This window comes from Ammospiza nelsoni, chromosome 8 (assembly GCF_027579445.1).
Source record: "Ammospiza nelsoni isolate bAmmNel1 chromosome 8, bAmmNel1.pri, whole genome shotgun sequence".
Lineage (NCBI taxonomy): Eukaryota > Metazoa > Chordata > Aves > Passeriformes > Passerellidae > Ammospiza > Ammospiza nelsoni.
In genome coordinates, this window is record NC_080640.1 from 20444633 (window position 1) to 20471379 (window position 26747).

Consider the following 26747-nt stretch of genomic DNA (forward strand, 5'->3'; position numbering starts at 1 on the left):
CTTCACATAAATATTTTTGTGATAGAATTTGTAAGAGTAAGAGTTCAAGTACACTCATTATCTCTTCAAACCCACTGTGCCTTTGTTTCTTCCTGAAAGCTTCAAAGCTCTTTCCCACCCTTAGTCCTTTGTTTCACAGTTTCTGAAGCATAAATATTTACCAAACATTTAGGAAGCTGGCATTAATACTTTAGGATTGTTAAATAGTGTCTTCACAGTATATTTACTCATTTTATATTTATTCATTCATGGTGGATTTGGTTGGAAGTGTGCTGAAGAGTTGTGTTGAATCTGTATTCAGTAGGCAGCTAGTGAGAAAACTTGACTTTTTTCCTTTCCTTTCCTTTACTGTAAATTTGAATTATTGTGTGCTGTATTGCAGAACCCCCTCAGACTTGATTAAGAAATTATGCAGATAGTGCTCTCTTGGAAAATATTCTCATTATCCAGCTGCAGACAGTTTTTGTTCTTTCAAACTGTTAGGAGCACCCACATTGTGAAGTTTTGGGCACAGTGCCTCAAAACTACAAGCTGTATAGAGAAAATCATTGGCAGGGATTATACAGAGCTTGAGGTGAAGGTATGATCAGTTCAGAGAGCAGAGTCTGAGCAGTGCCTGTGCTGGTAAAATAACAGTGACTGATTTTCATTATTTATATAGGAAAAGAATAAATGGTATAGAGAGCACTCTTTCTTCCTGAGGATTGCTAAGAAATCTAGAAGTCAACCTCTGTTTTGCAGTCTTTTAAACAAACACACAAAGCCTCTCTTCTCTCCCTCCCCCAGCAGTACCTTTGAGGGAAGAGAAATAGATGTTGGTGATTTGAACAGTCCCTCACACCAGTTACAAACCAGGAGCAAAGAGCATCTCCTCTTTCATTTTCTGTGTTCTAGTACTTTGTTCCGGAGGAAAAAAAGGAATGTACAGTTTCAAAAGATCTTATCATACTTTAATGAACTCTGGAGTAAATGTTTGTCTATTTAGAATATCAATAATTGATTTGGAAGCTTTTGTTTGTTTGTTTTTGTATAAGAAACTTAACAAGGAGTCAAAACCTATTTATTCTTTGGTTCCTAAAGTTGAATAATGTCTTTAAAATTTCATTGCTCCTTTTAGACCTACAGCTTTTTGTATTACCTATTTAAGTGTAAGAGTGTAAAGCAGTTATAAGACTAATATAAAATAGTGTCATGGCTGGAAGTTATTTTTTTCAACTTTATTTTAATGCACTTTATGTGGATTAAGCACTTTTCTCCCTCTTCCTGGTTTGTAACAGCCTTCTGAACCCTTCAGAAGTAAAAGTCAAAGCACATAGATGTCAACTAGCTAAAATATTACATTTAGAATTTTATTTTTTAAACATTAAATGGCAGTGTTGCATAATGTACAAAATACTTGAAATACTGATTCTAATTTCAAAATTCCATATGACACATTTTTAAATGGCCTCCTCTGAAGCTGTGTAGTCTTGAGCAGTTAAGTGTAAGATTAGCTATCAGAAGTTTCTCATTCTTCTCACAGTTTGTGTGTTCTTTGATGCATCTTTTCTTCTTTATTTCTGGCAAGGCTGTGGGTAGTTGTGTAGCATTTTTAACAGAAAAGACTGGAAGTGATGTCTTTGACCACATTTCCCCATGTGCTTTAAACATTATGGGCAAGGCTTGTGGAAACTTTGCTGTTTTGATTATTTTTAGTTCATCTATGTTTGCTTCCATACAGCTGGAAATGTACTGTCTTTGAAAAGAGTGAAACAAAGGAGCTCTGTCAGGTTGCTATATACCTATTAATTAAAATCTTCTGGAATTATGTGTTTTGAGAAAAGGGGTGCTTTGAAAAGTATTCAGTTTTAATAAAATATTTCTTCTACAATGAGTCATTATTAGTGTTTCTAAATTGCTGGAAGAAAAAAAAAATAAAAGAAAAATGAAGGTGTCAGTATTTACCAGTATCAATTAGGCAAAAGCTGAACATACGTAAGCTGGGAAAAGCTTGTGTTGATTTTTTGTATTTACCTTAATCTCTGCTGGCGTGAGAAAAAAATTGGAAATTAAAACATTGTCTTTCCATAGAAGGAGGAAACCTGAGAAGATTGCAGGAGTGTCTTTGAACAAAATCTTAACATTCTTATTCAGCTGCTGGAAGCAGGGGGACCTGAGTATTTCTTGGTGTCTCAGTGACTGTTTAGCCTTTCTTTTGTCTTCTAGGCTTATCTTGTGACTGTGAGACATACAGTAAGGCTTTCACACTTCTTTCTCTTGTGGGATAAAAATTGGCTTGTAAGAGAAAGGGAAAGGATAAATTGATAAGATGGAGAGAGGAAGAAAAATATCTGTCCTCAGAAGAAATCCTGTCCTTTAATGGGAGAAAAGCTGGATGCTGGAGGGGAGAATGTAGTTGACAGAAGGAAGAAGAGGGACCTCGGAGACCAAATACAGTACAAAAAAGGAAGTCCACATTTTTTTACAAAAATATAACTAGGTAGCATGATAAAAGAAATATTACCCAGAATTTATCTGCCAGCAGTTAGTCTTTACAGGGAGGCATCCAGGGGTACTTTTTTCTCCCAAGTTAAGACATTTATGTGGTGGCTGATTGCAGCAGTGGGCAGGTGAACACCTGGGCCACTGAGTCTGGCTTCTTCCTCTGTTCAGAGAGATGAAAAATTTTAGCAGATGGTCATTGTTCTTTGCTACCCAGAAATACTGGTAAACATGAATAATTCATTGATGGAGACCTGAACATGAAAACACCAATCTTTTAAAATTCAATTAGCATTGCTTGTACCCCAAACCTCCCCACAGATAAACTAGTGGAAAAAGTTAAGTGTGGCTTTTCTATTCATTAGACTTGAGATCTCTAAAGATGCTGCTTTGAGCATGTCTCCCCAGTCAAAAGGAAAGAAAAAGTGACTTAAAATAAAAGTACCAAGATACCATCTAGACTCTTTCTTAGAGCCATTCATTAGAATAATGCCTGTGTGCATTAGGGCCATTCTTGATGGCATCTTGTCAGTGTGTGTGACAAAATGAGGTTCTTGGTTGAGTACAGAAAAGTTTCTGAACCTGTGAATATTGGGTATTGTATTGCCTTATGGAATCTGTCCATGTCTTGTTTCAGGTTTACTGTTCTCTGCATATTTGCCTTCGTGTATCACCAGTTGTGATTCTTGAGACTGATTGTTCCTGTGACTGATTTTTATTTTCTTTTTAATATCCCTGTACTGGAATTCTTAGGTGGTAAAATCACATCTGTCTCATCCTTTGGATAGTGCACCAACATGAAGTCTTGTTAATCCATGCTCAAGGCTAATTGAATAGCCTAATAATGGCTTGAATGCCCAAGTTCCATGTTTTTAGGAAATGATTGCTAATGTAAAAGTACCTGGTCAGGGTTTGACATTGAAGCTTCATGGTAGTGTGTAATGAATAGGTGTACAAATGAAATTACCATTTTTCTGAGAAGGTAATACATTTGTGAAACCTATAGGGCATCTTTTAGCGATTCTCCTGAGCTCTTTACAGTTCCTATTGCATATTGCTTGTAGTTTCATTTCTTACCTCATATTTAGGTCAGTGAATGCTGAGATGGGAGGAAGAAAGAAATGTAACTGGTAAATTTGTTTACCAGAGGTCTGGGTGAAAATACTTGTAACTTGGGCTTCTTATGCATGTCTTGCAGAGAAGGTTGTATTTGTCCTAAAATCTCTCCAAGTTTCATTGACTGCTTGCTTGCATTTACAGCAGTAGTGCATGGGGACATTTTCAGAAGATGACTGACTTTGCTTCAGTCTTGTGATGTTGGGAAGATCTTGGGAGGTATTATTCATTTGCCTTGCCAAATTCATGCACTGGACTGCAGTCAATCAGTGCCTCACAGTTTTCAGGGGTGCTTTAGGTATTATTTTTGTGCACTGAAAATATGGGACATGCTTGTAACTAACCCTTCCTCTGCACACATTCTATAGATGCCTTCCTGCTTCATATGTGCCTTTGTACCCAGTTTTGTTTGGCCCATTTTTTTCTCCTTGCAGGTGATGGGAGGAAATGGAAGGGAGTTTATTTCTTGTTAGAAGAGAGTCTCTCCAGCTCTTGGTTATTAACATATGATCACATGAATGCTTTACCTTGAGTGGGAGAAAATGCAGTTGCTAGGGGCTGAGAGCTCAAGGCAGGCTTGCTGGGTGCTGCCAGCTTTGGGAGCTCATGTCCAACAGGCTGGGACTGCTCTGCTGTGCCTTGGGACTGGGGGGGACAGCCTGGAGCTGAAGGACTTTGCTGACTGAGCTCTCTTACCTTGCATGAAGCCTGAGGTTAGATTTGGGGAGATTTTTATCAAACCAAAGGAAAGAAAAAGGAGTCAGGTAAGATTTTTTTCAAAAGAATTGAGATATCTAAGTTCTTGTATTTATGAAATAGATATTTAAACCTCTGTTGATTTCCAGTTAGTGATATTGAGAGTTGATGCCTTTTCTAGTTCCTGACAGTTGTTTAAATTTTTTTTTTTACTCTAGAGGTAAGAATGCTTTTCCTTTATTCTTTTCAGACGATAACTTTCCTTTCAGCCCCCCAAAAATTGGCCTCCTGACATGCTGATACATTCAGTAAATGCACCTCTTCAGTGTTTGCCAGTGCATTTGTTTGGAGGCCAAGTGATACTGTTCTGGCATTTATTTAGACACTTGAAAAAAGCTGGTTAGGAGTTAATTTTGCATGTTATACTTAAGGATGGTTACTAAGGATGGTGCTGTAGAGACCAGCACAATAAATAGTGGAGGTTGCATGGTGTTTTGTGTGACTTCCTTTTGTGTCTGAAAACATATCAATACTTCTTGATAGAGATTGATTCTCAGCTGTGCTGAAGTCAGACTTTGATTTATATTTGTGTTCCATCATCTACAATCAGAAAAATATTTGGTCTGTGTTGGTCTTTGTAGCTTTTTTTTGGCCATAGGCCACTGGAGAAAATTTTGAATCCTGAGCTTTTGAATTACCTTGTGTGGGGCAGGAGTGGGAGTAAGTGGTAACACTGAGTCTTGCTTTCAGGAGGCAGGAGCTGTTTGCTGCCTGTGCTCTGAATGCACAATCCTGGTTGTACAGAATTCTTTCTGCATGGGGTGAGAGAGCAAGGAGTAACAGTGCAGGGGAAATGACTTGCCTGAAGCTAATCTGCCTCATCAGCTGTAGACTTATTTTGAATGCAAGCTGCCCAATTTGTCATGAAACCTTGGCCAGCACTGGCATGAATGCAGTGTTTTGTAGCACTGTCTGTCTTGCTTTACAAAAATCTGCTGTTTATTTTAGGATTTCTAGCAGCTGTCAGTTGCTTGCCCAGGCTGCTCTTTTTATGAAATGAATAAATTTTTTTTAGGGAAGGAAATGGAAAGGTTTGAAATAAGAATTTTCTTGTCTGAATTTTCAGAGGTGATTGTCAAGTTGGGAATGCTGCATTACCTGCCTAATACTGGTATCAGAGTTTTGGGATCTCAGTCATGTTAGAGTAGGTGAGAGTTGAAAAGAGGCCATAGAATATTCCAATCTCATGAACATAGCCTTGTGCAGATTTTCACAGTTATTGCATAGGATTAGCAATAAAATTAGATGGAAGAAACACCTTTCTGATCTAGATTTGAGTTGTGTGTTAAGAGGTCCTTACATTTTCTCAGAGCAGATGTTTTCTGTGGGTGCATTGTACACCTTTGCAACAAAATCTTGAAATATTAGTCAGAACATAGGTGAGTTGAATCTTAGGACTTCAAGTTAGTGTTGGAGAAATGTGCTGATGTTTCTGTCCTGAAGTCATGGAAATTAATAATGGATTTTTTCCCTTTCCCTCATCAAACATATTCTTTGTTACCAAATGTTACTTGTAGCTTTCTACATTTTCCTTGAACTATAGTTCTGAAGGTGTTAATAAAATGGCCTTCTTTGTAGAGATCTGGTTTCTAATATAGTAAGAATGTTGTAGTTATGATGCTTTAAGGACATAACAAAGAGAGCTTTTGTAAAAGAAGAAGGGGAATCTGTTCTTCAGCCAGCTGACCTTCAGAGTGCAAAAAGTTTTCAGACATGCACCTCTTTAAATTCTTAGTGTGTTAGAAATCTTAATGTTGGATTAAACAGACATCATGCATCTTCTTAGTTCTCTGGTAAGTTATTGCTTACCATTGTAAAACCTAACCAGCTTTCTTTTTTCTAGGGCTTTTTTTGACTCATGAAGTCAAGTGAAGGTGTTACCAGGAGTTGGCATGACCCTGGAATGCTTAAAGACATAACTTTAAAAGTAATGATCTAAAGATAAAATAGTTTTAAATCAGTCTAACATTAAAACAGCAGGAATTGTGCTCAGTGTGGCATTCTTCTTCTGTTAGGTGCTCAGGTTCATTAGCAAAAGCTGTTTTGAGGTGCAGTCTCTCTGATCAGTGTTAACACTGTGGTAATGTCATTTCTCCACAGGTGAGCAAAGTTTAGTCAGTTGGTTTTCAGTTGTGGGGTTTTTTAACTCTGTATACATACAGAGAGTGAATGTAGAAAACCAAAGTGGAGTGGGTTTGTCAGAAATGTGCAGAAGGGAGCTGCAAGCCTTAGCAGATTTAGAACTACTGGCGCTTGAAAAGATTACCCACCCACACAGCCCTCGAAATCTGCAATCATTTGTGTTCTGCAAATCTGCAGGGCTTGTGTGCTAATAAAATACAAGTATTGTTTTTCTGATATTTTAATGTATATTAAGGCCTGCCTTATAGAAGGAAGTAATTATAGCTTCCTAAACTATCTTAATCTTGGAGGCAGAAGTCATGAGTCCAGGAGATGTATATGCTGTCAGCCAAGTAATATACTTCTCTCATTTTGAAGGGAAATCCAAATCCAGCAACCAAAGATAATTTGAGCCATTCAATATTTTGACTTACACATAGGAGCTGTTTGTGATGTAGTGTTAAGCAGTTTTCAAAAATTGAATTCAGATGAAATTTGACTCTGCTATGGCTTTTGCTGCAGGTAGCAGAGACTTTGTGGGTGAATTGGACACCCTCCTGTGATAAAGCAGCCCTTTTTGCATTGGGTTAAAAAAACTGCCATTCTTAAAATGTTGTGGTGTCTGTAATGGCATTTGTGTAGTGCTGCAGTTTGTCAGTTAAGTGTGAAGTTTCCTACTCTGGACTGTAATCTGCCCATCTGGGATCTGTTTTTTTTAATGGTTTGTGGCTATGAATCTCATCAGTGTTACCCATTAAATGCTAATGAAAAAATTATGTTGCTTATTCATCTTTTCAACTGTTTTATACATAAAAATGTCATTGTGTGGCTTAGGGCTGATGTAGGCCTCGCCCAAATTATTTTTGCTTTCTGCATGGTCTTACATCTCTGCATTTGCAACTCATTGACATAATTTTCAATGTCATTTTACTGCTGCAAAATGTTTATGTGATCAGACAGAGTTGCATAACTCTCGCTGAGGAAATAAGAGATATAAGAAGGTCTTGTAAACACAGATCCCATTAGGGTTTTAGTGCTGTTAGTAAGCTTATGGGGTAGTAGCAATGGAGAAGGAGAAAGATAAAAGCAAATAAGAGGAGCAGATTTATCTGTAAATTTTAGAAAAGCCCAAATTTTTATTTGAGAGTTCTGCACTATTTACAGGCAGTAAGAAGGCTAATATGCATATTTAATGAGTGAATTGCATAGACAGAAAAATAAAACCAAATAATCCTGCTAGTTTCTTGTTTGGTTTCTTTTTGTGAACAAATCAGTGTATCTGTGATTCAAAGTGTCTCTTGCTTTGTTCTCCAGAGTGTTTTGCTCATTTGTTGATCACTTAGTTCTCTCTATGAATATGTTTTTTGATTTTTAAAAAATGTGTGTATATAAATACTTTCATTCTTCCATGATGAGAATATCATCCTGCCATACAAGCCTCTTGGATAAAACCATATTTTTAGAGTTTTTCCTGTGGCTAATTGCCTGAAATACTTGAGGGTTGCATTACAGTGTCCTGTCCTTGCTGCTTTTGCTAGATCATTTGATTAGTTGTGCTTGCTTGCCATGAGTATGTGGATATTTTAAAAGTACAGAAACATTAAGAGAAAACAAAACCAAGGGAGCCCACAGGTCACAATGTGCCCTCTAGTCTGTGTGCTGAGCAAGGTTGATTAACAGTAAATCAGCAGTAGGATGTGTAGCATCCTATCTCCATCACTTGATCCCTGTTCTTGTCTAACCCTCTTGATCTGTCACAGTGTGTGAAAAATTCACACAGATGAATTCCACCAAAGACTGTTGTTCTCCATTTGTTGTTGCAGCTGGCTTTGTGAGTGCTGAGGTGTTTTGCAGGGAATTTGTTTGGGGTGTGTATTATCTGAGAAACAAGTAGCTGAAACTTTATTATAGCTTGGTACAGCCAGTATTTTAGTGTCAAGAAGTTGCTTTTTTTCTTAAGATTTATGCTGCACAAATAGTTGGGGAATTAGGAGCCTGTATCTTTGCATTAGCTTCCTTAACCTGTGAAAGAAAAGCTTCTACTTTTTAGCAATACTGTGGTTTGCTTGGTTTTTCTTACAAAGGAGCGTTGTGGGTTTTTTCCCTTTGTACAACATGGCGTGGAATTATTAATCTGAAGCAGGGGAATTGAAATCAGCTAATTGAAGACAGCTGGGAGTCAGTATTTGAATATTGCCTTGTGTCTTGTGGTTTTCAGATGCTTCATTCTGCTTGTAGTCAAGCTAGACTATGACTGGGTGCAGCTGCAGCTCCCTGTGTCCATTCAGCTGCCAGGTTCTGGTGCAGGAGGGTCTTGGTTCAGCTTCAGGGTCCTCACCCCTTGGCTTGCCTGTTGGTTTTGTTCCCTTGTGTTGTGTTTGGGACAGGAAGGTGGTACCTCTTCTTGGTGCCTGCTCAGTCCTTGTGCCTGCTGGGCTGCTGTAAGAGCCCAGCATGTCCAGCTGAGCTGAAGCAGTCTGTGATGAATGTGTTCTCTTTGAACACCACTGAGACCAGCTGTGGGGTTTGAAGAGATCATATGCAGCTGAGAGATTGATGATCTTTTGAAGAGAAATTAATTCCTAGTTCTAAGTATCTGAATACTGGCCTGAAAGAGGCCATCTTGAGTCAGGTTTTCTTCATTGTCTACAGTGCTTCTTTGGGTGGTCTACTCTCGGCATATGTGTAGTTGATCTGTCTTTTGCTGTATGGTATAGCTTCAGAGCTGCTCCAGCAGTTCATCTGTGAGCCTTTGCAATGGAAGTTTCTCATGGTGTTCAATTTAGTTCCACTCTTCTATTCCAAATCCTCTCTCCCCTTACTTGGACCCATTTTGGTATCGGTGTTTAAAGGTAAGTAGTTCAGTTGTTTTCAGTGCTTGTTACTTCTATGTTTCCTCTCTTTCTTTCAAATTTTTAAGTTTATGTTGGTTATTTCAGTTGTGGTTTTATGTTAAGTATTTAGTTTTCTTCTGGAGCTAGGTGGTTATGGTTCAGTATTTCCTGTGTTCCAAGTCTTACAGGCGCAGAGTAGCTGAAAAATCTCTTTCACTTAGGTGGAGAACTTTTCCTCTATCTCTTTGAAAACACAGCTGTCCTGTTTGTGACTGGACCCTGAACATTAATTTAATTTACTAAGTCTGATTTACTCCCAGGATTGTAATCCTAAGACTGTTCAAGGATGCTCTTAATATTCCATCATCTCTATATATGATATACTAGTGCATTGTGAATGGGCTGTGTTTTTTATTAACGTTGCCTGAAATTTGGGGAACCGTGTAGTAAGTATTCACTACTCCTCTCACACGTCTGTGCTTGAAAGCCACAGAGCAGCAAGCAGACATGTGAAGCAGAACTGTGTCTTGTGACCCTTACTGCTTATGTGGGCTGCAAGGATGTTGGTTCAACCCTTCTGATGTTCCCTTTTTGTTGACTTTGTAGGGCTGGAACTTAGCAAGGCAAAAAGTTAGTGTGATAGCAAGCCAGCAATGGTGATGTGTCTGTGACCCATTTATCAGTCCTGCTCTTAATGAACACCTCTGAGTTGGGAACTAAAATTCATGTGCCTTTTGGATGGAGCTTTGCATGAGAAATACCTTTAAAGCAAGAGAAAGTATCTTATTTTCAGACTTTTGCAAAATGCTTCTGGTACATACTATGTAGCTTATCTGCAGTTCAGAGATGGATTTTGTCTGTTCTTAATAGACATGTTGCTTTTTGTAAGATGTCGATTGTATGGTAAAATGGAAGAAGAAAAAGAAGTATAAATGGCCTAAATGCCTTGGATATAATTTATTTGCAATAAACAAGTACATCTTTAATTAAAAGGCTTGTGTTTCATTTTGCAATGTTCACCTTGGGAAACTGTTTTTAAAATATATTCACAGCATTCACCCTCAAGTATTGCAGAGTTAAAGACAAAGGTGATGTTTTCTGATATTTCTTGCCAGGTCTGAGCCCTGAAGGACTGTATTTCTCTGGCATCTACTTCTTAAAGACATCAACTCAGAATAAATTTCTAGAAAGAAAAAAAAGAGCAAGAGAATAAACTAAAACCAACAGCAGAATTTTAGATGGAAATGTACAGAAAACAGTAAGAAAACAAATTTTTTTAAAGAGTTGGTTTATGTATGTTATGATTAAATGCAATGCTTCCTCTGCTTGCCTGTTTGAGAATTTTCAGCACATTTTGATTTTAAGTGGTATCACAGAGACAGTGTATCACTGGCTTAAGCCAAGGGGCATTTTACTGACAGGCAGTTAAACTAAACAAGCAGAAATCCTTTATGTGCATTCTACAGCAACAGTTTTATGTTTCTACATGGGAAATCCTGTAAAAAGCAATGTGTTATTTACTATTTTTAAAATGAGATTTGTAAAACAGATTTTGTAACACCCTCCCCATACCTCCTTTACCAGTCAAGATTGAACTCTGCATATTTCCTCTTAATTTTACTGTTCTTCTCGCTAGCTTTTGGTATCACAGGCGATTAACTTAATTTTCTTCATCTTCTTGTTCTGTGTATAGTTACATTACTTTGTTACTCTTTGTTACATTTAGGAGTGAAGCCAGGGAGAAAGGTGAGGCAAAAGGTCAGATAGGGACCAGGGATTGCTGTAACATCAAAGCTGTAGACTCATCTCTTAAAAGAGAATGTAGCCTAAAATGCCATTTTTCTAAAGTTAGGGAAAGCAATGTGTCCTGTCTTTGTACTGTGTCTTATCTCTTGCTGTGAGTTTTGTTCTCTTGCATTGTATTCATTCACTTGTATGTATATTTTACTTTTAGAATGTGTATCAAATGAAAGTAACTCAATGGAAATAACCTGATAACAGATACATTCAGTGTTTAGCCCAGTTGTTTTTTCTTTGTTGTGTTTTAATAGCTCTTCTGTATTCTCATGGTCCCTGTTCTGCTGATTATTCCAGCTGTTTCTTCTCTGTTTTTCGGTTACTGTGCTGAAGGAATACTGCTGCATCATTTTGAACTTGATCTGTTTTTATGAGTAATTGTTGGCTGCACCTTATTACAGCCTACTCTCTAATAGGAAAGGTTAAGCAACTGCTACACATTCATCTCTGTGTGGTAAGTCCTGCTGGCACAGAACTTGTTCTGCTGGTGAAATTGCAGGTTTGTGTGCACAGCTTGTGTTGGCTGTTTTGGGGTCAGGTGTTTTGTTGTTGTTGTTGTTCCAGCAGGAATAATTACATCTATGCAAGGTTTCAGCTTTTACAAAATGGCTATAAAAATCAAACCTGTAATTAATGCAAAACAGTAGCAAAAAGGGCAGGATAGTCCTCGTGAAAGCTGCATGTTGTGTGATGGTAAATAATGAGGCGTGATTTATTCAGAATGGTTCAGATATGCTTGATCTTGCATTTTAGTTAGGAGATCTAGATTAGATGGCTTCTCAAAATGCCCAGACCTGGGTTTTCTTGGTCATTTAGCCTGTGAGAATTGTTTCAGATTGCTTATGCTTTACTTGTGACTCTACTCTTCCAAGATTTTAAATGTGATTTTTCTTCTGGTTGGGTCATGTCTGCTTCCAAGAGCAAATAGTGATTCATGCCAATTTTGCTCCACAATTTAAAATTATCTTCTCCCTTGGATAGTTTTGTCTCAAGAATTTAACTTCACTGCTGTTTAATTTTTTAAATATTAAATTTGCAATCTTCCTTTCTATACTTATTTTTGCTTTATGAGCAGAAGCTGTGGTGCTTTCTTCTTTACTTTTCTAGCGGACTTCCTTTTTTCTTCTTTGCTAAAAATATTTATTATAGAACCTGAGAGTACCTTTTGTCTGTTTTATTGATAATACCTCTTGATACAAGTAGGTATGAATCTACCTACAAGTAGGTATAAATCCACCAACCCAAGATTTGTGTATCCAGAAATAAACTTCTTGAATAGATCTCTCCTTGTTTGGGACTCAGATGAGAGTATTTGAAGTCTAGTTTTAGCACCAAAGTAGGACTGTCCAGTTGACTTTACAGGAGTAAAAAGGGAAAAGACCCTCTCAGACTGCTCTGAGCCATATTGCAGGTAGGGTTGTCTCACCTTGGCTACATGGGTGACTACAACCTTGAAACTTAGGGCAGTTTAATGTCTTCATTTTGGCATTTACACGTGTGCCAGGGTAGCTAGTGTGAATTCACACACCCTTGGAGTATGATTGACAAATTTTTCTACTTTTCAGTTAATTTCTACTATTTTTTCAATCTCTCTTTTTCCTTGTTGAAAATTCTGAACCTTAGAACTGTGCATGATCTTATAAGTAAGATGGTTGGTTTTTTCCCCTGCAGGTTTTACTGCTTTCACCTTATTCCCAAGATGTTTCAGCTGTGTGCTCTGAGTTATGCCACATAATTGGCCACCTGTCTTCTGCTCATTACTACTGGCACAATACAGCTGATGAATCAGTTAATGAATGGGTTCAGTGCAAAGTCAGCCCTACCTTACCTTACTTTGTACAGTTATTAAAGTCAAGCTGACTGACTTGTGCTGGAGCAGATGAGGTCTCATGTTGTATTTCTAATCTAAACATCATACCCAGCACCAGATCTTTATAGAAAGGAATGGTAAAAAGGAATATCATCCAGGCTGAAGGCTTGCAGCTCTCAAAAGAATGTACAGGTGTTTCAGTCAATACTGACAGAATTTTCTGAGCCTTTTAGCTTGTGGAGTATTGTGTAATGAGATAACTGAGTAGAGTACCTCTGTAGAAGAAGTGCATTTTAAACCATGCAAAATACCTCTCCTTTCATTGCTCAGAGTAATTTCAAGTATGAAAGTGCCTCAATTTGGACTTTCTGCAGTATCTACTACTACTGTAGCAGCAGGAATGATATTAATTTGACTGTGTTGCACTAATTAAAAACAGTACACTTTTTAGGGACTAATTAAAAGACTTCATTAAAGGCTTTACACCTGTTTTGGTTGTCAAAAGTGGAAATGAAATTACTTTTCTGCTAAAAGCTTGTTTATCTGCTAGCTGTAGAGAAAGGGGCACAGGTTTTTCCAATTTCTCTCCTTTTATAATCCACTTCTCTCACATTTGTGAAGGGGATTATAGCACTGTAAAATAGAGACTGGATCTATAACATAGAATAAAAATCGTTGGTGATGGAGAACCAACCCTGAAGGCAAAAGACTGACACTATCCGGGAGAAGGGAATAGTTACTAATGAATCTAATTTCACTGCAAAAAAAAATCCTAAATGTGAATGTTTGAAAACGGAGGGTTTTTTTCCATTCTTATGTAATCCTTTTGCTTGTTGGGTCTGCTCAGTGCTGGGGGAGATGTTGGCTGCTCTGCTGTGTGCATGCACTTTCAAAGCCCTCTCCTCTCCTGTCTTTCCCAGCTGCTGGGACTGGAGGGTGTCTCTAGGCAGAGGGTGAGAAAATGCTTACTGACATCAGGGCTTAAGTTTTCCTTGGATGTGCTGGCTGGAGGCCGGTGTGGAGGGGAAGCTGAATGCCAGGTTAGTTTATGTCCTGGCTTCCAGTGGTGTTTTAGTGGCTGGTGAGGGAGGCAAAGAGACATAACATTGAATATCTGAATTAATTAGGGGTTTGGCATCAGGGTTTGGAAGATGGGGCAATCAAGGCTGCTGTAGTGATGGGTCAGAAGGTGATCTCAGTACAGCAGGGATGTATGTACTTGCAGATAGGACAAGTCTGGCATTTTGTATAAAGTGTAATTTGGATCAGAGCAAAGCAGAAACATGAGGGTTCTATAGCCAGATGATAGGAAATCTTCATCTGTGGGTAAAAACCATAAAAAGTGGAGTTAATTTGGTAGAAAGGTGATGGTTAAATATATTTATATAAAGCTCTTACTGCCTTAAGATCCTCATGAGCTTTGTGTAGTTAGCACTGCACTGACACGTGAATTCCCTGTTACTTCTCTAAGGTGCTTGAAGTATAAAGGCAGATATCATATGAAAGGTGGTGGTGAAGGAAATAAACCAACAAATACTAATTGAAATAAAAACCTTGTAAATAGGTGAATACTGAGTGTTGTCAAAAAAAGTCAACACTGAAGTTCTTGGATAACCATTCCATTGCTGCTTATGCACATATGTTGGACTAATTCTTTGTGTAGACTACTGGAATTCACAGGATGTCACTGCTACATTGTGACAGAAATGTGTGGGAAAAAACTCGGTTACCTTAAGTCTTTCTAAACAATGTCAATTTTGGCAGGGGACAAACTGCTAGGCTGATGCAGCTCTTTTTGGCCAAGGACTGTTTTTTTGGGATTTGTGCCCTGAGTGGTTGAAAACAAACATAGAGTTGAGAGACAACTCTTCAAAACTCTTCAAAAGATTTCTGTGCTGACTTTACTATCTGTCAAAAATGGTCTTTAACATGAGATAAAAGAGAAGGTGGAAGAGGTGAGATGAAAGAGAAGCTGGAAGAGCTTTGACCTCTTTAGCCTCTCACAAGTTTTGTTCTCTGAATGGCTAATTGTGTTTTGTTTCTTGTCTTTCTAGATGGGCTGGTGATCCCATTGGTGGAACTCTCTGCAAAACAGGTTGCATTTCACATTCCATTTGAGGTGGTGGAGAAAGTTTATCCTCCAGTGCCTGAACAACTGCAGCTTCGAATCGCCTTCTGGAGTTTCCCAGAAAATGAGGAGGATATCAGGTAATAAATACTATTTACTTTTCACTGATGGTTGAGAAAAGATTTTGTTCACTTGAGGAAAATCATTGTCCTTTTGATGTCCTGTATATTTGGTGCTTCTGTGGCTCTAGTGTGCCTTTTGTAATACATGGATAGATTACTGTGGGATATGCTGTGATAAGAGGTTTTGTTCTGGGGTGAGTTGCCTTGCATATGTGCCAGGAAAACCATGTAGATGTCTAGGTTCTGTGTGTAAAAGATAAAAAAATAAATCCTTCCTTTAATTTGGCTAACAGTAGGCTAGGCTAGCCTGGGGAATTTTGTCCTTATGTTAGTCTTACAAAATCATCTTTCCAATCTGAACCTGTTGCTGGAGTCAGAGCTTTAACTGGGTTCAGAAATTGTCAAAGAAGGCTTGCTCAGTGTGCTGTGCAATCCTTTTGTTTGTGTAAATAGGAGAACCAGAATTTGCTGAATACATCAGTGATCAGAATTGATATAGTCAGATGACTATATTTCTTATGCTTCCACATTAACTACGTGACTATATAGTCAAAGATTTTCTGCCTTTAGATCTATTTCTAAGCTTTGCTGAAGCTTTTATATTACTGGAGGTCTACCCAGGTAACTGTGCATTCAGAATTCTGTTGCAAAGTAGTGATACTACACTCTTTTAGAAAGAATCTTGCTGAAAGTTCTTGGATATGTTTGTCTGAGGTTCAGGTATCAGTTGGGGGAGGTAGTGTCAGAAGTACTGATGTAAGATCACCTGCTAGGGAATGGAGCAAGCCAGCTGGTTGTACACGCTCATTATTCTGATGCACACAGATATAAAAAACCTCACAAGAGCATGCAGATAATTAGTCTAGAAGGAGTTTTTACTGTGGCATGCTAACATTAGACCTTGAACTATACTATACTATATGAAGGCTTAATTTTAGACTATGAATGAATATTTCAGAGGCATAGGTGGAAATTCCTAAAACTGCTGGTGGCTATACACAAATCCAGTTAGGAAGAGACTAATGATTTTTGTGGTTGAATTGTAATGTTGAAATGGCAGGAGAGACCTAGACTTTTTATTCAAGATAGCAAGGGTTTTTCAAAAGCCAGAGGAAAAAGTCAGCAAAGAGGATAATACTGTGAAGTTTCTCAAAAGCAGATGGTCCTGACAGGTTCTGTTTGTGTCTTGCAGGTTGTACTCGTGCTTGGCGAATGGCAGTGCCGATGAGTTCCAGCGAGGGGAGCAGCTCTTCCGGGTCAGGGCTGTCAAGGACCCTCTCCAGATAGGTAAGGACAGTGCAGCTCCACGTCTCCAGATACTTCAGAGTCCCAAATGACCATGTCTCAAAACAAGCTTTTCTGGCATCTTAGCTGAAACTCCCTGCCAAATGTATTCTTTGTAATGTGTTGAGCTAAATGCTGTTTTATTTTGGCCTCCACCAGCTCAGCTGTGAAATGGACTGAAAGGTCAGAAATGTTCTGATCCTTAATGTGTCTTAGCATTTTCCAAAAAACTGTATAGGATACTTTTTTCTCCATAATGCTTAAATTCTTCATTGCTAAAGAGAACTTGACTTTCTAGTTGTCTGATCAAATGACCAATGCCTAAAGTACCTGTATGGCACAGAGGAAGTTTGCTAGGTTTATTCTTGTAACAAAAGAGTTTTATTAATTGTACAGTTATTCATGTAGTATTTTGGCAGATGGAAATCCTTCTTGTTGGACAGTAGCTTTTGTAGCTTCTCCTACTGTCTTGTTCTTTTCATGTATTTTGGCTATAGATGCTAATTTTATCTATACAAGAATTGGATTCTGTTTTTTTCATTAAATCCTTTGAAGCAAAGAAGAATATTGAGATAGCTTTTTCAGTGGCAGCTGTTTGACCAGAAGGCATTATGTGAAATAAAGGTACTACTAGTATGTCAAGGTGGACTGTGTCAATCCCATGCAGATTTTTTTCCTGCAAGTGTGAGCTTCAGAATCAATATTATTTGGCATGTGGGAACCAAGCCTGTTCTAATAAGAAAAATGATAATATAAAAAACTGTATAATGTTAAGAAGGAAGTTTAGGAAATTTCTTATATTTTCATGTGATGAGGGATAGAAGCTTCTGTGGGCCTGTTTAGTTATTAGAACCAGGAATACTTAACTCTCAGCGATGAGGGAAATGAATAAATTTAGGTAAAGAGCCCTCAGAAAGTGAATAAAAGTGACATATGCTATAAAGGTTTGGGGATACTGAAAAGAGAAAGAGATGGCATTTGAGATAGGCAAAGTGCAAGAGACTGCTGAACTGTTACCTGAATATAGGGTAAAGCTTCTGAAAGGGTATTGCCTAGGCCAGTGTCTACTGTAATAGCAATAGGATAAATTCTTGGAATGGAAGTGAAGGGATTCCTTGTACTTAAGTCAGATTGAGTTAAAACTACCTTGCTTAGTGTCAGTGGGACCAGACAGTAATTTTGGAATGTCAGCATTGAATTTGGAAAATTTGCTAAATAGGATTAAACTGACTTTTGAGGTCATGAATAATCTTCCAATGTCATGACTGAAATGCTGAGAGAGGCCTCTAAGGAACCTGCTAAACTTCAGGAAGCCAAATGTTTGAGGCAGAGAAAATGAGTTAAAAAGCAGCTTGCTGAAATTCAGTGATTCCTGGGACTTTGGCTGTGGAAAAGAGTAAAATATTTGATAGACAGTAAAAGACTGTGGTCAGCACTTGTTTCAGTAATACATTAAAAAGGTGAGGAGGTGTAAAGCAATGTACGTGAACAAGGCTGGGAATATCAATGCAAAACCTGTGTTTGGGAGAGCAGAGGAGTAGGGAGAAAGAGGAGATGGGGAATGATACAGGGGGCAGAACTTCTCAAGTACACATAGAAGCAACTGTGATTCCTGACAAAGGATTATGTGTGTGGAAGGGAAGGAAGAAACTTTGTTTAAATAGTAAGGTTGCCTTATCCTTAGGAGAGGAACTGTATCTAATAGTTTATTTTTTTTTCTCCATAGACAGCAGCCCAGAAGCTGGGCAGCAGAGATGGGGGTGAATATATTTTCAGTTTTCCACTGCAAAGGATTTTAAGTTGTGTAGTTGAAGTGTTGAGTTTCACGCACTGACAAATGGGAGAGGAAGCACAGGAAAAGAAGCAGCTCTTGAGGGGGGAATTGATTTGGAGAGCAGTGCATTGTCATACTGTGTTCAGTAGGAAAAATCTTGACTTGTGCTTTGTGCTCTTGTCCCATTTTCATTTGTAGTCTAAGATTTATTTTTTAACCATAAATAATCTTAGTCATTTTGTCTGCATGCATGTCCATATCTGATTTCTGAACAGTAGCACCTCTTCACTACTTTTCAAACCCCCAGTTTTTTTACAGCTTTCTACTGTATATATACATGGAATTGGCTTTTGTAGACCTTCTCCCTCCATTCTCTTTGTAGCAGTCACATACCCACATTGTTGCCCTGAAGACATTATTGCTGTTCTTAAACAGGTGCGTTGTAGATTTCAGAGACTTCTTTTTTATCATAGTCTTAGTTTCTTTTTAACAACTGAGGAAGGCAGCAGCAGGTTTAGTTTGGATTCTAACTTGGCTTCTCCTTCAATAGTGTCTCCACTTTTTAGAGGTTCTGCTGTCTTGGTTTAAGACAAACAACTGTCCAAAAATGCCTTCCATGTAAAAGCTTTTGTTCAGCTCTTGTTTTCCCCCTTTTTTTCCCAAAAGTTCCTGAATTCTAAGCAGAGATGTCTGTTTTCTGTTACTGTTGTAGGGGCATCAGAACTGCTGCTACATCACAACAGTGATGAAGAAAGCCATGTTGCAATGACTTGATGTGGAACTTGGGGACATGATTTAGTGGTGAATGTGGCAGTGCCAAGTTAATGCTTAGGTAGATGATCCTAGGGGTCTTTTCCATCCTCAAAGATTCTGTGATTCTTTTAATTTTTCCTGGTAAAAGAAACCATTAATTATAATCCAGATTGCTTTCCTCATATACTTTCCTGTGCCACCCCACAAACAATTGTTAAGTACAGCAAGATTGGTGTTGCAGAAGAATTAACTGGGCAGTACTGCTTGAATTAGCATTGTGTCAGACATGTTTGACAAGCTACAGATTGATTTGAAGCTTGTGATATGTCATGTTAAGCTCCTTAAATTTTGTCTCATTTTTTAAGTGTTGTTCCCTTGTTGCATTATCATTTAACTGTCTTCATATACAAAGAGGAATGTCATGGAAGGGGCTTGAGCTGGAATCCAGTCTTCTCTAACACCTTTTGTATATTTCTTTTGTTGCAGTGTAACAGAATTGCTACAATTTGCTTATGTGAAAGTCAGAGCATTGCTCTGAGTTGTTTTTAGTATAACAGAAGGACTAGCTGAACTGTTTGGGTTGTATTAACTGAATGTGGAACATAAATTATAACTGTATCTGGTAATAAGCAGTGCAGTAATTTTGTGTGAATGCCTTCCTTTGTTTTGGTTCTGTTCCAATTGCTAAAATGGCTGAAGAATTTTAGTGGCTTTATGTGTACTAATCAAAATAATCACTCCCATCAGGGAGAGGATTTGAATTGTGGTGAACCGGACAAATAGAAAGGTTAAGCAAGGTAAGAGCAAATTTGTATTGGTATGGGGATTATATTTTGAGGAGAATGATACATATTATTTTAAATGGAATAAATTTAGTAGGTCATGTACACTCCTGAACGCCATTATTTTTATCATCTCATGATATCATAATAAAAACTTGTGGAAGTAGATTATCAATCCACACTACTGTCCTCATGATGGAAAATCTATTATCTATTCCAAGCTGTATTTTTCCACTTAAGGTAGACTGTTGGACTGAAGTTTGGTTATGACTTTGATGCCCTGGTGCTTTCTGTGCTTTGTGAAAAAGGAATTCCAGATTACCAGAAAGGTTCTGAGGCTGATACTCATTGCTGTAGAGGATTACTAACTGCTGATAGGCACCTTCAAGACAGGTGGAAGATCCATGCTGCTGCTGGCCCTTTCTGATTATACGTGTCCCTCCGGATGAGCAACATCTCCAGAGGAAGCTGCATTATGAGTGCAACTCATAAGCACTGTTCAGGAGTTTACATGAAGCTAAGCCTTCTTAAAGTCCTTTGTCATAATTTATTTGTTTATGGTCACTGATTAATGGGGCTAGATTCAAGTGTTATTCCTAAAATTTCTCCTTTCCGTTGTTTTAGTCTAAGCAAGAGGTTTTGGTTTTTTTTTTCCTGAGGTCATGATTTGTAAAAAATGGATATTAACAGAATTGCAAGGAGGTGCATAATTGATAACGAATGGGTAGTTTTTGGAGCCTCAAAGTGAAAGTAAGTGTTCAGGTTAAATACTGCCTTTTTTAGTTGACTGTGAAATTGTGAAAATTGACTGACTTGGAAATAATTCCGAACAAGTCACCCGGCCCATTCTGCACTACTGCCAGAGTTAGCACAGAGGTTATGCCTAAAATGTGTATGTCTAGTCTAGCTTTGACCCTGTAAACAAAACCTGACCGTTTTCAGGGATGACTTTATCCGCTTCTGCTTTTCTCTATTCAATAAGAGAAATTAATTCATGTGTTACAAGCTGGTATGTTGGTGTCTCTTACAACACATTATGCTTCTCTGCTAATGTTTAGGCACAGTTGGTTGGGAAGAAAGAAGTACTGGAAACTCTAGATGCATGTCTGTCCTTACGTGGATGTTGGTGCCAGACATATTGTTTCAGTGTTTAAATAGCATACACCTGTATTTCTGTGCTGGCTGAACCTTTTCCCCAAATACCTGAAGAGTAACTTTGCCCTTGTGCATTTCCACAGGCTTCCATCTGAGTGCCACGGTGGTGCCCCCGCAGATGGTGCCCCCCAAGGGCGCGTACAACGTGGCGGTGATGTTTGACCGGTGCCGGATCACGTCGTGCAGCTGCACCTGCGGCGCCGGGGCCAAGTGGTGCGCGCACGTCGTGGCGCTCTGCCTCTTCCGCATCCACAATGTAGGCATCCAGCTCGTCCAGCACAGCTCTGCTTCCCCTCCTTCTCCCAGTGCTTCTCGGGGCACTTCTGTGCAGCACACCCTCTCTTTGGTGAAATGGCTCTTGACTCTCCTTTTGGTTACAGATTGGGCAGATGTCTGCTCGCAGTTGCAGTCTGCAGGCTGAATTGTGTGAGGCCCTAAACTGCAGACTGCCTTTGGTAATGTGCAGATTTCTAAGGGTAGATACCGAGTGCTTTTTGGCCCCTTCCTATTTCTCATTTAAATGCTAAAATCACTCATTATTTCTTCATCTCTGAAAAGAGTGGAAGGTCACGAATAGTTTCTTTTAATAACGTCTTTGTAAGTACAGGATTTGAAAGCTCACTCTTTATGTTGTTTGATCAGAGTGCAGAAGGAAAATAATTTTGAATACTGTTGGCCTTTATGATCCCCAGTTCATTTTAACGCTTACTGAGGTAACTGTCATTTCGACTTGAAGATTTCAAGCAGTCAAGTTTATGTTTTTATTTGACTGCTTTAATTCTATGTAGCCTTCCATAGAGCAAAAAGTAGGCATTTTATATCCTAACCAACTTCAGTTGAAAATGTGTAGAATCAACATGAAATGCAACCAGTTGAGAGTTTGGTCTTGCATGCATTTGAATTTGGGAAGCTGAGAAGCACAAAGGATTAAGTTTTGATTATGGTAAAAACAGAAGATTTTCTGCTGTCACAGAACATTTTACAGCTAACATGCTTATGATCAACTCTAGATTCTTTAATAAGTTCTAATAACCTGCTGAAGCTTGTTAGTATTTCACAATGGACAAGTGTAATTGGCTTAAATTTATAGTCTTGTGAAATAATCAGAATATTGGTATACTTCCTGTATTTAAGACTGGACAGCTGGCAAAAAACCAGTTTCTGCTTTGAATTTTTAGTTTGAGTTTTAAAAGGTGGATATGGAGAATGAGGCTAAAAAAGAAATTGTCATTTATATTATTTACACTCAAAGTTTGGACCCTGTGTAAGATAAACATCATTCTTTTGCCTCCAATCCTTTCTCCGCCTGAGAAGTGACAGTGAAAGTATTTTTGTGTTTGTATAAACTGACTTCTGACACTAGCAAGTTACAAGTGAAGGTATATTGCTCTATGTAGACAATATAATATCAGAAGTGTCTTTATTATCAAACTGCTCTTGACTGTGTATGGGTTAAATTTTAAGTGGGACATTTTTGTTATGTAGAGTGAAAAAGGTTAAGAAGCTAGTAGTGAGGTTTTTTTATAATCTAATTTGTTCTAAGATATGGAAAGAGATTTTTAGACTGAATTAAGAAACTCTAAAGAGATAGATGAGATGTGGTGATTCTGTGAAACAGTCCCCCACAGAGCTGGTTCATTTGCCAGAAGCTTAAGGGATAATGTCCTATTTTAGAGGTTTGTTTGTGAAGTCTCTGCCAGTATTTCTGCAATTGCTAGCAACAACAGATCTTAAGCACAGATGTTACATCAGTTTCCTTGAAAAAAACACTTAAAACCAGTTTTTATAAAACCTAGACAGCTTATTTGCATCTTATCTGCAACATGCTACATAATTTCAGAGAAAAAATAATTGGCCATCAAGACCAAGCATGGTATGTATGCATCAGCATAGCAAGTGTTTGTGACACTTCATCAGTTTGGTGGACACAGCTTCATTAATGGTAGTTTGTGTCTCCTTTTCTTTCTTCAGGCATCTGCAGTGTGCTTACGAGCACCTGTTTCTGAGTCTTTGTCTCGGCTACAAAGAGACCAGTTGCAAAAATTTGCTCAGTACCTAATCAGTGAACTTCCACAGCAGGTAAGTGGGGACCATCATCTGAATGACACTTGTTAAATGCAGTTATCTTTATTCTGGGTCAATTTATGTGATGTCTTTTGTTGCAAAATAACCAGTTATGCTATTCAGTTGTGAGCTGCTGGGAAGGCATTCAGTTCTTGCTCTTTTCAGTTTCGCTATTCTATTATTTGACAATTGTCTATTGCCAAGTGAAAGATTAGAAGTGTCTCAAAAGGAGAAAGAAGAGTGGTGGCTATTCATATCAGCATGAATATATGCTAAGCTTCAAACACAAACATCAGTTCATGATTGCTGAAAACTTAGGTCAGCCCAAATCAGCTTGTTTCTTTTTTGTGTGTTTGGTTAGCTAAGTGGAGAGAACTACCCAGATGAAGTATTGTATGTGCCTTAAGTGGGCACTTTCTAATGCACCTAACTGGTAACCTTTTGACTTCCCCCAGTGTGACTTCTTGATGATTCATAAGAATCATTCAGTCTAATAGGCATGACATTTTTTTAGTCAAAGGCTAAGTCTGCTCTCTCATTCCTTAAATATCTGTGTTGTTCAGGGTCAGGTCATTTGTATCATCTGCCTAAAATGTTTGCACAAAATAGACAAGAATTCCCAAGTGATTGTGAAATGGCTGCTTTAAAATTACAAGGGCTTGGCAATTTTTTTATGCTGGTTCAGCTAAAGGAGATTGAGAAAAACTGGCCTGCATGGGTATCTGTCACATTTCAGCAGCGCATTTGTAACACACTCCTATTAAGTAGGAGTTAGATTACTGGAAGCATGTGCCTAAAATTCATCTTATGGTGCTGTGCTTAGGACACTATGATATTCTATTGCTAAAATATCCTGTAAATTTCCTGCAGAAATACTAATCTTCTTAGGAGAGGAAATAGAGGAATTGTATGATATGAAAGTGATAAAAAATTACTGCTTTTTTGTTGCTGAGAAATGAGTGCCAGTAGTGTGTGCTTGATGCATTATGTAACAGGCAAAGCTTTTTTTCTCTCCTCAGACTAAGCTTTATGGTACAGTCTGGTGCTTAATAGGGCAGGGCTTTGAAAGTAGTGGTAGTGGTTGTTCCCTGAATGGCATGTGAGTTGGCATGTTTGCTTTCAGATATTCTGTGTCTGTCTGCTCGTTTCTGCAGGGTTTATTTCTCCTTTGGTCACATGTACCAACTGTGCATCAGGGACTTCTGGCTTAATTAATTATTACAATTTTTCTAGATAATCTGATGAATGCTGCCCAATGGAAAAATTGGGGGGTTATTGGGAGACACGTCTTAACCTATGTTGTGTAGTTCCTTTAAAAAGGCAAGGTGTGCCCCACATTCTTTCAACAGTCTTATTCTTGGTCTTCAAGGTTTCTGGGTGGAGATAGATACTCTAATTCCTTGGGACCCCATATTTTGACTACATGACGTAAAATTAGAGTGGGCTGTACACATGATTTTATTTTATCCTTATTTCCAGTTTATGAATGACATGATACAGTATTATAATGCTGAATTACTTTCATGTGTAAGAGAATGATGGTTTATAGGAATGCAGCTAGATGCTTGTCAGAATCTCTGTAGAAGCTGTTTTCTAGGAAAATCATGGAAAAGCAGCTGGAATTCATAACTTAGTTCCTAGCCCAAGAGCTATTTCCCCTTATGAACCCAGTATTCCTATTCCAATTAAGCATGAGTATCTTAGCAAAAAAGACTGAAGGAGGTTAACTGCAGGTCCCTGGTACTTCAGCCTTAAGGTGTGACACTGCCAAGACTTGTGAATTTTCTTAAAATATGTAGTAGTGGGAAAACAGTACAAAATAGCTCAATGCTAAATTTGTTTCTTTAGGTGATTGAAATGTAAAATATCCATATGAAGCATTTTTTTCTTCCATCTGTTTGAGCTGTATCTGTACTATTTGCAAAGACAGGTGTACTGAATGTGCCTTTCTTTAGAGTAAGAGTGATCTTTTACCTCAGCTGTTGTATGGAGAGAGCTGGGGGATATCAGACATTCTGTTGCAAGTCATTTTAATCCTAATGATGTGGATTAACAATATGCGTGTTCTGTGCATACTTACTAAAGGCTAAAAGGATCTACACTTTCAGACTTAGTGTATGGGGAAAAACTCTTTTAACTGTGCATTTTTCTTTCAAAAATAGCATTTTAAGGATATACTACATAGGATTTTACAATCAGTGTGAACCTTCTCTGCTTATGCTCTGAGCTGGTCCAGAAGTTATGATCAATTTAGTGCTGAAATTGCATTCATCTACTACTGAATCCCTTTGCCAACTGGATGGTAAATAAGCTAAAGTCTACCCCAAAAATTATGTGTACATGTATTTTATAGTTTGCTCCCCTGCTCTCATTTGCTTGGGTTTTAGACAAATGATTTAGGAACAAGAAGTAAAGATCTTTCAAAGTACAGGAAAATGGCGACCTTGACAGCAGTGGCCTCCCTAACTCTCAAAATTAGTTGCAGTATCTACTTTCTGTAGGCTCCTATTCCTCAAGAAATGAGAGATGAGTTAATAAATTGTGATGCTTTTGCTTACTTCTTAGGATGTGACTGCAGAAAGTGAGCCTTTCATGGCCTGTGAGAGAGGTGTCACAGCTGGTGGCTGTTGTGTGAGCTTTAGCACCCTCTCTCGTCCTTTCTGAAAATGTAGCTCTGGATTCCATACTCTTGAAATTGCCAGAGTGCTTCAGTCATGATCTTTGGCTGGGTGTAGCAGGATAAAAAATACTGTGTATATTCAAAGTTTGCTTCATGTTTTCAGATTCTTCCAACAGCTCAGCGCTTGCTGGACGAGTTGTTATCTTCTCAGTCTACTGCCATCAACACAGTGTGTGGAGCCCCAGGTAATTTTAATACTTCTCATTTCAGCAATCTGTATCACAGATAGGAAGAGAATTATTCCATTGCTTTGGGTTTCTAAACTGGTTTGTTACCCGGTAGCTTGGATTACACATGAAAATAGAGGAAAAGGGATGAGTATTGGCACCTACATGTATATATGGCACAACAAGGGGCACCCCAGAGCGCTTGCAGAGGAAGGGAGCATCAGGCAATGCACTTTCTAACAAAGTGGGTTTTTTAAAATTTGTTATTAAGTATAGACTCCTGGGAATGTCGATTGGAGGGGACGTCTCCCAAGTTCCTGCTTAAAACTGGGCTGTTTACGACACTAGACTGGGTTAGCTGGGATTTGGGGTAGCTTACATATGTGTTGGTTACCAGAGATGTTGGGGCATTCCTATTTTAGTGCTGCATTACCCTTCTGGTCAAGAAGAATCTGCTAATTTAATGTTGCTAATGTTGAAGGTAATGTTATGGTAACATTTAAAGATAATTCTGAATAGGGTGTTCAGCAATGGGTGAAATAACTTGAGTAGCACTGCCTGTGTACTCTGTGGTTGGGCACATAAAGTATCTTCAAAGCTTGCATACTGTTAATGTGTTTTTCATTTGTAAGATCCCACTGCTGGACCTTCTGCATCAGATCAAAGCACCTGGTACTTAGATGAATCTACTCTGAGTGACAACATAAAGAAAACCCTTCATAAATTCTGTGGGCCTACTCCTGTTGTTTTCAGGTAAGCTGTTTCCCATTGAAGGGAAAGTGTGATGTTCATGTGATCTGTAAATTCATTCACCATACAGCCGGTATGCTTTGGACTGAAGGATGCTCAGTTTCATGGTCACTCTTCTGGACTGTATTTTTGTGTAACTTCTGCAGTGTTATTTCAGTAGAGCAGACTGTATTTGTACAATATTTTGCTTGTGTGGTGTTCTTTAGCTATTTATGCATTCTGTCTTTTAGGTT

At 38.4% G+C, this 26747-nt stretch overlaps 1 protein-coding gene across 2 annotated transcripts in view; it reads left to right on the forward strand.

Moving 5' to 3' along the window:
* The window catches only part of ZSWIM8 (zinc finger SWIM-type containing 8), a 53952-nt gene that overhangs the window by 4409 nt on the left and 22796 nt on the right, over positions 1–26747 (forward strand). For both annotated transcript variants that reach the window (XM_059476685.1, XM_059476686.1), the window contains exons 2-7: positions 14970–15123; positions 16298–16392; positions 20937–21109; positions 22825–22932; positions 25701–25782; positions 26397–26517. In XM_059476685.1, coding sequence (XP_059332668.1) covers positions 14970–15123; positions 16298–16392; positions 20937–21109; positions 22825–22932; positions 25701–25782; positions 26397–26517 — 733 coding nt within the window. The remainder of the gene's footprint in view (positions 1–14969; positions 15124–16297; positions 16393–20936; positions 21110–22824; positions 22933–25700; positions 25783–26396; positions 26518–26747) is intronic.